This window comes from Dermacentor variabilis, chromosome 1 (genome assembly GCF_050947875.1).
Source record: "Dermacentor variabilis isolate Ectoservices chromosome 1, ASM5094787v1, whole genome shotgun sequence".
In the NCBI taxonomy this organism is placed as follows: Eukaryota; Metazoa; Arthropoda; class Arachnida; order Ixodida; family Ixodidae; genus Dermacentor; species Dermacentor variabilis.
The window spans coordinates 44,618,265-44,631,016 of NC_134568.1; the positions used below are offsets into that span (position 1 = coordinate 44,618,265).

Consider the following 12,752-nt stretch of genomic DNA (forward strand, 5'->3'; position numbering starts at 1 on the left):
ATACCTACATGAATTCGGCCCGACAAGCGCAGATTTTATCAGCTCCGCCCGGCTTCTAGACTGGCGTGCTATACGGAATCACTTACGTCGCGTAAGGGGTGTTATCTTTGCGTCAGGGCTCCCGTTTCTGAATGGGAAGTTAGCGTATCGCGCGCTTTGTAGGTTATGACAGCCTCTAGTGGGAAGGAAAAGGCTAATTCTACAAAATACCGAATATCGCCAATACTGTGGCCAGGACGTAAATGCGGTCTTAACTGAAAGCCAGACGCATGGCCATTTTGTTCTCATTGCAGTTTTCGACGCTTCGGGCAAGTACCCGACGGGGGCTCTGCAGGCTACAAAGTCCGACTTTGGCGCATTCGACGAGTGCCTGGAGACCGAGGTAAAGGACAGTCACGGTTACGTGGCGGCGCGTGGCCAGTACTGCAACCTGCTTTTTTTCGCCGGAAACAGCAGCGACATCGACAACTACATCATTCCCGCCATGTCAGTGGTGGACCCTCGGGTGAGTCTGTACACCGCACAGTGTGCCTGCTGGAGGAAAGGAGCGCGGTGTAGTGGAGGTAGGCATGCACTTTACAGGAACCTTTAAAGGCGTCCCTCAGCACCAGTGTCTAGCTGCCAGAGGTCATGGCTGATTAGGTTATAGAATGACCAATAAAATCACATTGTGGTACAAATGATATATGGATCCCTGGTGATCCATGGTGATGAGCCATAGTGTTCATTCATATTCGTATTGACGCTCGTTGATTAACGCCCCACAAGTTGGATACAGCCTTGATGCATGGTTTTTGCCGTTAAAGTCCATAACTCGTTCTCGTTCGATGCATAGTATCTCGTTTATAACTGTTCTTCACTATTGACCGGCCACCTTCTCTAATAATATGCCCAGCATAAGGATTGATTAGAATTCGTTCTTACAAACATTTCTAGCGCAAGCTAAAATTGTAGCCAATTCTATTTTCAAACATATTAGAGAAGGCGGCTGGCCAGTAGCGAAGAGTACTTAAGTACGGGAAGGTTTGTGAATTCCGCACCTGTTTTTTGACTGAATACTTTTTCTCAAAAATCTACCCACGTTAGAACTGCTCGCAAGAGAAATTTCCAAACTATCCTGTTGCAGGACATTATTAAAGGCAGCCGGCCCATGGAAAATATCACTTCTAATGGAAAAGTTTTGTGAATTCGTCCAAATTCACAAAGCTTCTCATTAATAAGTAATATTTGGCATCGGCTGGCACCTTTCACTAACGATAGCTTAAGCATCAAGATTACCAAGATTTTTTTTATCAGGGACAGCTCTAACTTAATTACTTTTTGGCCTGTCCTACCGAAAATTCGGTGCTACATCTTCACCTAACTATCAACGCCAAAAGTGCATGCGACACTTTGCCCAATCCTTTCGCGAGTAATTTAGTATCGATGCACTTTGTGAATAGAACAAGGTAACCGAAGTAGATGAAAGCATGCGTGTGCTCTCTTCTTTCTCCTTACAGATTACTCACTTCAAAAGTTACATAGCGAACCCCCAAATGCCAACGTTCCGCTTAGGACTGTGCGTGCTGAATGATTGCACTCAAGATGAGCTCCAAGAACTGATTAATGCAGGTGAGTCATTCATTCCAATTCTAGAAATGGTTGGCTCACGGTAACAATTCTAGATATAGTTATTACCGATTACGACCTGTCATTCGTTATAATGATCCGTTGCTAACTTTGACCTTGCGGGCAAAATTACTGACCGAAGGCGGTCGCAATCCGGCGGCTGTTAAAGGCAAGACTGCCAGTGGGAGTGCCAACTGTGAATGACACAAGCAATAGTTTTGTCAGACGTGAACCACGTCACAGGCTTTACAGACCGATGTCTGCATATCCATCAAAAAATTCACCGACGATTGCAATACTTCCTAACGCAAAATGTGAGCGCAGTTCTACGTGTTTTCATATCGCGATACATTGGTTGGCGCGTACCAATCCGGGATGCGATCGGAGATAGTTGTTCGGCGCGTTCGTTCGGTTACCGGCGCGCGCGATTGGCCTACTCCGCGCCGACGTCGCCAGCCGTGGGGCGCGGCCACGTTTTTGGTGACGTCAAAATGACGACACGCTCCTGTCAATCATCCTGCCACCGAGCATTTCGTCTGCTAGGCGCCGAACCCGACGGGAGCTGGGAAGTTTGGAGCGATCATACGGCTTCGCATGGCGCGTCTGGTGGATTGGATTGGATCCAACCGGCGGCTGCGGCATGGCACGTTTGGATCCAATCCATAGTTTAATTCGAGAAAATGGCGCTTCCGTTGGGAACTTACGTTGTTGCGCTGGCGTTTATAGAGGAAGGAGGAGAGCGGGTGGCGGTGCAAAACACATTAGAAGAAATGGCAGAAAGTGAATTCCGGCGTCGTTTTTGTTTCTCGAAACAAATAATTCGATGGTTGCACACAGAAATCCACCCCATCATCGGTGCCAGCGAGCCACTGGAATGTTGTTGCTGCCTCTTGAAAAGTGCGCCGCTCTTCCCGTCGTTTTTTTTTCTATTTTCTTCTTGCTGTGCGCGACACCACCTAGGGACGACGCAAGGAAACTAATAGTTATGAATTGCAGTAGTCACACGTACTACTATTTGAAAACTTGTTCGGGCTTGAGAAGAAAAAATACATTTTTTGTAGATAAAGAGTTCATTCATTTGAAAGACGAGAAACATTTGGTTTTGTAGCATACTGTCCGCAAGCAGACCACAAACGACGGACGTAAACTTCCGGGGAGGTCACCGCTTCCTGATTGGCTGCTCTCTCCGCCCCGCTCTCACAAATTTTGCATACTGCAACTTTTTGACGTTGCAGCAACCGAACAGAACGCGTATCGAACAAAATATCTCCGATCGCGCCCCTGCCTCGTGCGGCACGTTGCGAACGGAGCGAAGTGTGGCACGACTGCCACGGTAATAGAGATCGTGAGACGCAGCGCGTGGGTGATGCGTGCGCGCAATTCACAGTAGCTGCCGCAGACAGATCTCCATTCATGCAACTCTTTGTATTCATATATGGTATCGGTGGCGTCGTCGGTGAAGAGACGACGCGCGATACTCTGGCGCCATGTCGTACCCATCGTCGCCGCAGAACCCGTCTTACGCGGCACTACATTTTCCTTCTCAAGCTTCCGCCATACCCTCCTGCTTCGCTTTGTTTCATGTTTCTTCTGCGCCCTCCTCGGCTTTACTCCTCGCGCTCTCTACGCAATCGCAGTAGGTCATCTGCCGCTGCGCTCCGCGTTCACCCTTTCGTCCTTCGCTGTGCTCGTTCGCTAGGTTACGAGGGACGCCGACGCTCGCTGCAGGAACGGGCGCGTATGAGCTTCGCTCTAAAATTAAATAAATAAATATACACCCCGGCGTTGAGCATGAGCATGGATGAAGGAAAACTGAGGAGGGGCCCTGACGTCACTCTTTGTGAAGCTAAGTGAAACCGAAAGTTGGCGTTGCTCTGCCTATCGGGCCAGTTCTCCTCTCTTGTTTACATTTCTGGCGAAACCAGGGCGCGCTGCGCGCCACCGGGCTGCTCGGACGCGCGCGCTCCGCAGTAATACTAAACAAAAGGATGCAATCGCGATGTCTCATTGCATTACCGTTGCCATAGTCATGTTGAAAGAAGTTTATAATGAACTTCGCAAATCGGGCCGTGAGGTGGAGTCGACTGCTTTTACCGGCTTTTATGAAAATAAACACGCATTATAAGGCCCGCCAACTGAAGTGTTCTCATCAACCGCAGGTACCGGCTGTTGCCCAGTTCTTGCTGGTTTATTTTAAAAAGTTCCCCTTTATCGCTGCCTTCTTCTCTCTTTTCTCTGCTTGGGCTTCTTGGTGCTCTCAGACGGACTTGCGAGCAGGACTTCTGGCGATACGAAAAAAATGTACGCATTCTCACTGCACTGCAAGAATGCACTGGAGACAGTTACGACACACCGACCCATTTGCGATCCATTTGGACTTTATGAACGCAAGCACTTATATTCTCGCTGTGGCTTGAGCAATCGTCGTGCTTTATTGAACAAACTTCGGGTGGCCGCGCATCACTACGACAGATCGCCGGCGAGGAGGCAGAATGTCATTTCTGACTCCGCGTTTAGATTCACGGAGTGCGGCCGGAGGTGCCTTCTTTCCACGGTAAGTGAAGCTTCACGAAACCAAAGTTTTGTGATAGCCGGCGCACGGTGCAGAACAGTACGCGCGTAGAACCGACCTACGTGCGACCACGGAACAGCCATTTGATATGTTCGCAGGCGTACGTTCTGTGGAGCCTTACTCACTCTTGCAGCGCATCCGCTAGCCTTCACATCCCTGCGCTTCTCGCGCGCATAGATAAGATACGCCTGCGGTAGGTAGGATTCGTTCTTTAAGTAAAAGCAGCCGCTTCTTTCCCATCTTCCAGGATAAAGCGTCAGCTATCAGGCGGACGGTGCGGAAGGCAGCAAAATGCACATATTCTGCGTAACGCTCTATCAGCACGTGTATTGAGGAAAACCTGTGCAGGTGTGCATGAACCTCGAATGCGCTCTGCTTAAAATGCTTCCTGCTGTCGCGAGTACTGCTAGAAACATGCAACAGTTAAGCAATCTGTGTTTTAATATGCACAAAAGCAAGTTGTTACTGAACACGAACTATGCACTCTTGCATAACGTACGTTCTACGTGCCGCCAATGTACCATGCGCTGTCAAAAGCAGGAATCACTGACCTGCAAGGCATTCATTGTGCAGATTCTGAAACGCATCGGTTTCGGCGTGCGATGGCACGTTAGCATGATTCCGCCAAAGTGGGCAAAATTTCCCGCGGATATTCCTTCGTCCGTTGCCATTGCCGTGGCGCGGTTCATTGCGTACAGCGTTGCATGCGCGTTCATTTCACGAACTTCCTCCTGTCCCACCTGGCCACAGCAACATCCGGGAGAACACGGTCCATATAACACAGCGGAACAAAACTCGGAGACCAACGCAAAGCTGCCCACACGGCGCCTTTGCCACGGTACGCCTTTGCCAAAGCTGCGGAGCAACATGTGTGAGCGCACAGAACCATAACAAAGCCGCCATTGTGGCCCGAAAGAGGTGGCCGCTGCAGTAAAATAAGTTTTAAAAAAAACGCAAAACAAGCAGAACCTACTACTTCATTTCCTGCACACTTTTCTCCTAGCGCGCGGAGGGGGTAGGGCCTCTCCTCAGTTTTCCTTCCTCCATGAGCCTAAGCTACGTAGCCATCTTAGCATATTCATTGGAAGGCTGGCTCCGGATGCCGACCAAAGCGCTATTGAAGCTCGATGAGGGCCGTACCATAGAGAAAGACATTTAACAAGAGAGGACACTCCCATAAAGCCCAGTGCCCGAATTGACTATAGCGCACCAAGCGGATGGGATTACCTACTTCCAGTTTAGGCTTTGGCCGCGCGTTTTGAACGCTACCTGGCACGTGCTACGCCGGCTGCGCTACTCGGCGCTCTTCTTTTTTTTTTCTTTTGCTTGTGCTCCTAAATCGCGCGCGGTCTTAGTGCGGAATCGTTTATTTAAATAAAATGATTGCGAACGATCTTTAGAAGCCTCCATCGAGTCTGTGCCACGTACAATTTCATAAAGTAGACGCAAAACGCCTTGCAAATGAGGAAATGTTTATTTCGCTCTATATAAATGCGCGTTCCGGGCTTTTTGTGCGTTCATCCAGCGTTGTGGCACCAGCTAAGCAGCAGTAGTTCCCGTACAAAGCTCCACTGGACGGCATCGGCTGAAAAAAGTAAATTACAAGCATGTATCATTTTCGTATTTAGCCTTCATAGGAATACTGCGTGTAGAGAGGAAACGTGCGAAAGTGGTGAATGGGCGACATTACAAACAAAAGCAATTCGCTTTTACATACATGGCATCGAAAGTACCTGACTTATTCCAAGCCGTACTGTAAATTATGAAGAAAACATCTGATTTCCAAGCATTCCCCCATTTCCGGCATTATATCCTGCATTTTAATTTCACAAACGCGCGGGCGACTGCATGTTTCCAAAACAACTTGGCCTCAACCGACGCGATAGTACGCGGCATACACAGAGGTGGCCACAGCACAGGCTCTTAGACCATGCTAGACGCTCGCAAAATTCCTTCTACTCGCACCCAAGACAAATGCTTGGGTGCAAAGCCTCTTTTCAGTCGTTCAGAAGACAGAATTTTCGAGTTGTTGGTTTTTGAGCTACTCGGCGTTATCTTTTGCGCGTTCTGCTGGCACAAGCAACACAATCCAGTGGTATCACTCTTGGCAATCGCTCATCGCGTCTTCGACAAGCGTGAGTACCGAAAGAAGGTATATGTTGCGGGGCCAAAGAAAGCGTAACAGATTTGTCTCACTAAGATTCAGTACACGCCAATCAAACTTTTGCCAACTGCGACACAACCACAGATGTGGCGATCGTGCCTCAAAATTATCCCAAACAGTATCGAAATTAATTATCATAATTTTGGGGGTCAGAGATGCATCACGAACTTGCGGCAGTAAGATTGAATACGCGCGAAACTGCGGCACACGGCCGAGCTGCTTTTCGCTAGAACGGCGTCACAACGCCGGGCGGGGCCACTGTGCATGAAAAGCACCTCTAAAAGTAATGAAATTTGTTATAATAATGTTGCGAGTCAGAGAAAGCGCCAAAACTTGTCCCGGTCGGTAAGATTAACGGTAACGCGAAACTGCGTTACACGGCCGAGGTGTTTTTCGCTAACTGCGTCACAAAGCCGGGCGCGGCGAGAGTGACCAAAAACTACTGAAATAAGTTATAAAAATGTTGAGGCTTATAGAAAGCGTCGCAAACATCTCCCAGTGCGAGTCATTAACTCAAATTAACTACGCCAGGACAGCCGAGTTGTTTTTCGCTAATTGCGTCCCAAGTGTCGGTCCCGTGCCGTAAAAGTCTTAATTGCATGACATGTCTCGCAGACTGTGTGGTCCCCTCCCCGCCGACGCTCACGGCGCACACGCTCCGATTCCGCGCGCGCCGGACGACCACCGCGGGTTCGAGCACTCCGAGCCGCCATGCGTGCAGGGCACCGCGTCCGCGCCTGCTCCGGTCCGCTCCGTGTGCCGACGCGCAGCTGCGCGCGTACGCGCCCCGCCGGCCCCAGCTTAGGGGAAGGCGAGACCGCGCGCGCAGCAAGGGAGACCCTAGGCAAAAGCTCTCAAGAAGCCAGAAAGTACATTTATTGATGTTGGACTCAATACAGACACACGTTTTAACATTACGTCCAAATCTGAAGCTAATTACACAAAACATGGCCGAATGGTCACCGGTGGCCGCTAATGGCGCACCGCGACAGAGAGAGAACAAAGAACCCCAGCCGTAAGAGATGCTGCCTATCCTTCAGTCAGCGCCTGCCATCGCGCGCTCCACAGCAGAGAAAAGGGAAATAGAAAGAAACGACAGACGAACAGACGGGGGCACGATCGGCAGACGCTGCCTCAGGACATCGAGACGACGGAAGAGTGCCCGCGAGCCCGCCGAGGCCGGGACCCCGACGAGCCGAAGTAACCATCGGCCGGCGGCGGACAAAGGGGGCCGCCGCCGGCAGAGAGGAACACGTACGCACCTTCAGACGCCCCGATGTGGTCTCCTCGGGTCCCGTCCTGCGCGCGCTTACCCGAAGCGCACGCAAGCAGGGCCCGAATCCCGCCAAAATGTCGGCCAATGGGGAAAACCTGTTGACTTTCCCGTGGGCGGCATGACAGCAGAGTGACAGTGTTTTATGACCAGCTGCCACCCCTCCAGGCAAGGAGGAGAGGGACACGGAGCCCCCGGCAACACGACGCAATGGCTCCACACAACCACCGCGAGAGACCGAAAAACGCAGCGAGAGCCAGAAACCCCACAACTGTCAAACAAAATTTATCAGCTTACCGTAGTCTAACAGTGCAGTGGTGCCATGTCGAAGTGCATAATGAACGCTAGAATACGCCAGGAGCCCAACAAACAGGCTACATCCAAAAGAGGCGGTTCACCGAACAGGCGAGCTTCACATGCGCAACCGGCCTGGCTGGTTTCGGTGGCATGTCTGGCGCATGACGCATGCATCTGTCCCACCTGGCATGCCGTTTGCTTGTTGCTAGGTAACGGAAGAAAAGTAAGTCGCAAAGTATAAGTTAATTTATATGCAAACCTTTTTTAGTTTGTGTGCGAAATAAAAAAATGAAACGGCTTAAAGTTCATTTCACATTCTTTATTTCCGACGCTCGCGTCAGCTAACGGATGGCATTAAGACTAGCCGTGACGTGTTTCCGGTTGCCAGTTTTCACCGAGTGTCCCCTCTTGTTGAATTTTTTTCTTTATGGCCGTACTTTCTAACGATCCATCGCATTTTCAATTCTTTTCTTGTCATGCGTCGCACCGCTTGACCGGCTCAATGCATGACAAGAACTGAATTAAAAATGAAGTAAACATTTAAAAAATGGAACATTTTTCGCCCGAAAGGCGAAACAACTATTGTGACAGCAAATTAGTAGACAGCTATACAAAGTAAGGATAGTAGTTTTATCGGCCGTACATACTCGTAAACATTCGCTTACTACCTAAGTTAACAAGCATGGTGTCACGCGCGCACAAGCAAAAAGAAACACATCTTACTTGATGAGCGCGGACACTCTCTGTCAAAAAGCTTGTGTAAAGAACAGCGGCAACAGCAGCAACAGCAGCGAGAGAATTGACATTCACGCTACCTCTCACTTCAAGTAGAACTAAGCGGGGAGAACACCGTGCACACGAAGCTGTTAGCCCTCGATGAGCACTCTGTACATATCACAGGTCGCTTTGAACAGAGGGCCTGCGTAGCTGCGTGGCTGTTTCTACTCTTCGCAGATCGCTTTCAATGTAGAGTTCGTGTGGCCACGCTTATCCATGTCATATGCAGCCACCACCAGAGTAGAACCCCCCCCCCCCTACCCGGTGCCTTGCGCGGGGTGGAGAACGGCAGGCTTCCTCCCCGCCTTCCTCCCTTCCGTGCACGAGATCAAGCCACCATTCTCCGCTGATCCTCGCACGGTTGCACTCGCACCTACAGCGTAAGGCGCGTGACCACGGTGTTATCGCACTTGGACCATATACGCAACATCACGGCGACGCCGTTGACGGAAATGCACCTGGAGTGTCCATATAATTGCTATCGCAATAAAACATGGTCACTGTTCTGCTTTTATTGCAAAAGCAATTATACGGACACACCAGGCGCTTTTCTGACGTCTCCTGCGGCGTTGCCATCGCCGTGATGTTCTGTATAAAGTCCAAGGGTAGTAACATCGTCTCCGCGCGCCATATACTGTATGTGCGAGGGAAAGCGTGCGGAGGTGCGAGGGTAAGACGGCGGCTTGATTTCGCGCGCGCAAGGGAGGAAACCAGCGAGAAAGCTCGTCGTATCTCACCGAGCGCAAGGCACTGAGGAGGGGGGGCGCAGGGGGGGGGGGCGTTCTACTACGGCGGCTGCAGCGTATGGCGCGACCCCTATCTTCAAAGAGGTCCTTGATGGGGACAGAGCGCGCCGAGTGATTACAGCTTCTTGTGGTCGGTGTTTTCGCCGCTTAGTTCGCGTTGAAGCAACAGGCAGGACGAAGTTCAATGCGCTGGCTGCTGCTATTTTGCTTCCTCACTGCAGCGATTTTACAGCGAGTTTTCGCGGTCATAGAGTCAGATGTGTTCATGTTTGCTTGTGCGCGCGTGACGCCATGCTTGTTAGTTTAGTTAGTAAGCGAATGGCTGCAAGTTTGTACGATAGATAAACCTACTATCCTTACTTCGTATATCTGTGTACTAATTGGTTATCGCAATCTATGCTTCGCCTTTCGGGTGAAATAGCGACTTTTTTTCTAGAGGACCAATTGAAAGCGTCGTTTGTTCAACATCCGCTAATGATAGCCAAGCCATTTTTTATATCGCTGGTCCTTTTGTTAGAAATGGAAAGATAATAGAACACAAAAGATGACTTGAGAGAATCAACTTCGTTATGTGTTTTATTTTGTCATTAATATTAGGTTAACAAAAACAAGAAGGTGGGCTTCCTTAGACCGGCTGAGCGCTCTATTATTTTTTACCAGAAATCTAACCTATGTCCTTAAGAAACTAATAAAAATTACATACTCAATCTTACCTGTTTTCCTAAACACAGCCGAAAAGAATATTTTAACTTAAGGGGACTGCGAGCAATATATGGTGCATGGAGCAATATATGGAGCAATATTTCGTGGGCGTGAATATATACCAGCGCACAGCTTAGCCAAAGCTACGACGTTTATGAAACAAACTATTGCTGAACTTTGCAATTGTACAGGTAGAGGAAATTGAAGTCTCATCGCAGTTTGACCATCGCATTTGTGTTTTTATGCACTATTCAATTAACCTTTCATTTAACATTGGTGCCGTTTCAGTGGGCCCTCAGGGACTAGACCTCCGGGTGAAGGAGTGCGTCACAGGCGAATTTCCCCCTCTCAGCAGAACAGAGATCATTATCACGTGAGTGCAGCATTTTCGGCATACTCGGTACTATAGCTGCATGTGGTCCTGCAGAAAATGTTTTTCCGAGAGGCCGTGTATATATATATATATATATATATATATATATATATATATATATATATATATATATATATATATCCTCTCGCACTATAGCTAAAAGAAAAGCATTGGTAGTAATAGAGAGCCCATCCCCGAAGAAGGAGGTTGGGCTTTGGTATTGTCTGGATAAACGAAGGCATATGTAAAAGCTTTAGGGGATATCGCCCTAAGCGGTGACTACTAATTTACTTCCTGGATAGTGAAACAAATGTTTTTGGATGTAATGTACTTTTTTTCTTTTTTGTGACCTTAAATTTTCTGAAAGGTGAGTATAGCACATTCCTGATAGGTTTTTCTTTTACTACGACAACAGCCAAAAGCTGGATATTGGATTTGTCCACCTGTCCGTCTTTTCCGTTATACACCCTCGATTTGGCCATGGTCATCATCGAGAAGTATCTGTCACTGTCGTGGTATATTTTTATCCTCTGCACCACTTACACCATAGATTGGCAAAGAAGTAAGCTTCGCAATCCTCACGCTGCTATACTACCCAACTACTGGAAAGCGACTTATAAGTTCCCGTTCAGGGACTTTGTTGCTTTTAGAATTGGTTCTTATTGCTGACTGATGTGTTGCAAACCCCCCACCCCCAAAGACCTCTTGTTGAAATACTATGTTTAGAGGCTGGAGACGGCATCTCTATGCAGAGCGAGCGAGTAAGCCAAGGGAGGAAAGGATATAATGAGTCGAGCGTTCGGTATAGTGTTATGCACTGGAGATAAGGGCAAGGGGGGAATAGAAGGCGGGATAGAGCTGTCACACCAACGGTGCAGCTGTGTTGCATCCCGTGGGAGAGGCTCGTTGGCACTTGTAGTCGAGGATACGTCGAATCGGCATCTAAGGGAAGCAGGCAACAGTTTCCTCGCGTTTACTTGCCGTGAAAGCAGCTTTCCTTTGCCTAAACACTGCAATGAAGGCTTAAAATGGCATGTCGGCAAATTGATGCTGCGTCCTGCAAATTTTGTGTAAAGTCGCCCTATTCAAAACGCACTTCGTTGATAGTTATCGTAGTATGTTATGGCACAAAAGCCTAAATCGGGTTGGCGTCAATTTTCACAAAAGCCGACGGCGAAAAAGTACTTAAACCACTTCCATAAAATTACCGTAAGCATCCGAATTTGTATTCAGTATGGGTATTTTACTTAATTATTCCCGAGTGAGATTTAGAAAAGGGTGGACCGTAATGTGCATTGTAACGCACGAGATGAGACAGTAGGACATAGGGTGCCATTTTGTGTTTCATAAATTAGTGCCAATGATTGCCTTTCAGTTCTGCGTAATCGAACAATAAATCACCACAAAATATTTGCAATAGGTACTTCTTTAGCACACAAACCCAAGAGCGCATCACATCTAGTTGATTTAATATAGAAGTGTTACACATAAATTGCAACAAATTATGTGTTGCACATACGACCATTGGCAAAAAGGCGCCCAGGACAGCCAAATAAAAGCGCTTACAACGCCACTTCCGCACACCACTGGGATTGAAGCTTCCGGCTTTGCGGCAATGTGTACCTCAGAAGCGGATGCACGACCGAGGGGCGGGATCGTTTATTGGTGATGTCATAAGAAGCCAACAAAGAAAGTCACCAAGGACAGCACAGAGGAAATTAATTGTATTTGTTAGTTGAATTAAAGAAATGGCAAATTAATCGAAATAAAGTGCATGAAAAAACAACTGGCAGCAGGCAGGATACGAACACACGTCTTCACATTACGTGTCTGATGCGCTCACCAGTTCAGCTACCGTGGCGTCTATATTATATATATATATATATATGCATTAAAACAGAAACAACGACTTAGGTCCAAATATCCACACACACTCTATTTTTTAATCGGTGCTCTCATAACTTATTGAAGTTGGTGTTCTTTTCGTGCTCGTTTACCTTCTGAGCACGAGATTCATACATCAAGCGCCGATTGCGCGTTAGTCATCACGCGCTATTTTTCTTGTATATATTTTTGTCCTCTGCTTTCTCCTTAGTCTACAAACTTCCTTTGATGGTGTCGTGTCATTTTGTTCCCTGCCGTTCTATTTTCCCTTATTTTTCTTGCTGTCTCGAAGCCAACGTTTCGGTATAGCCGGATATTCACGGTATATAATTTCCATCATTTTGAGTTCAGAAGCA

The 12,752-nt window shown here is 48.2% G+C and overlaps 1 protein-coding gene across 1 annotated transcript in view; it reads left to right on the forward strand.

The window, feature by feature from the left end:
• The window catches only part of LOC142576785 (nose resistant to fluoxetine protein 6-like), a 132,982-nt gene that overhangs the window by 51,603 nt on the left and 68,627 nt on the right, over positions 1 to 12,752 (forward strand). Inside the window, exons 2-4 of the mRNA XM_075687049.1 lie at positions 294 to 505; positions 1,500 to 1,611; positions 10,428 to 10,512. Of these exons, the coding sequence (XP_075543164.1) occupies positions 294 to 505; positions 1,500 to 1,611; positions 10,428 to 10,512 (409 nt within the window). The remainder of the gene's footprint in view (positions 1 to 293; positions 506 to 1,499; positions 1,612 to 10,427; positions 10,513 to 12,752) is intronic.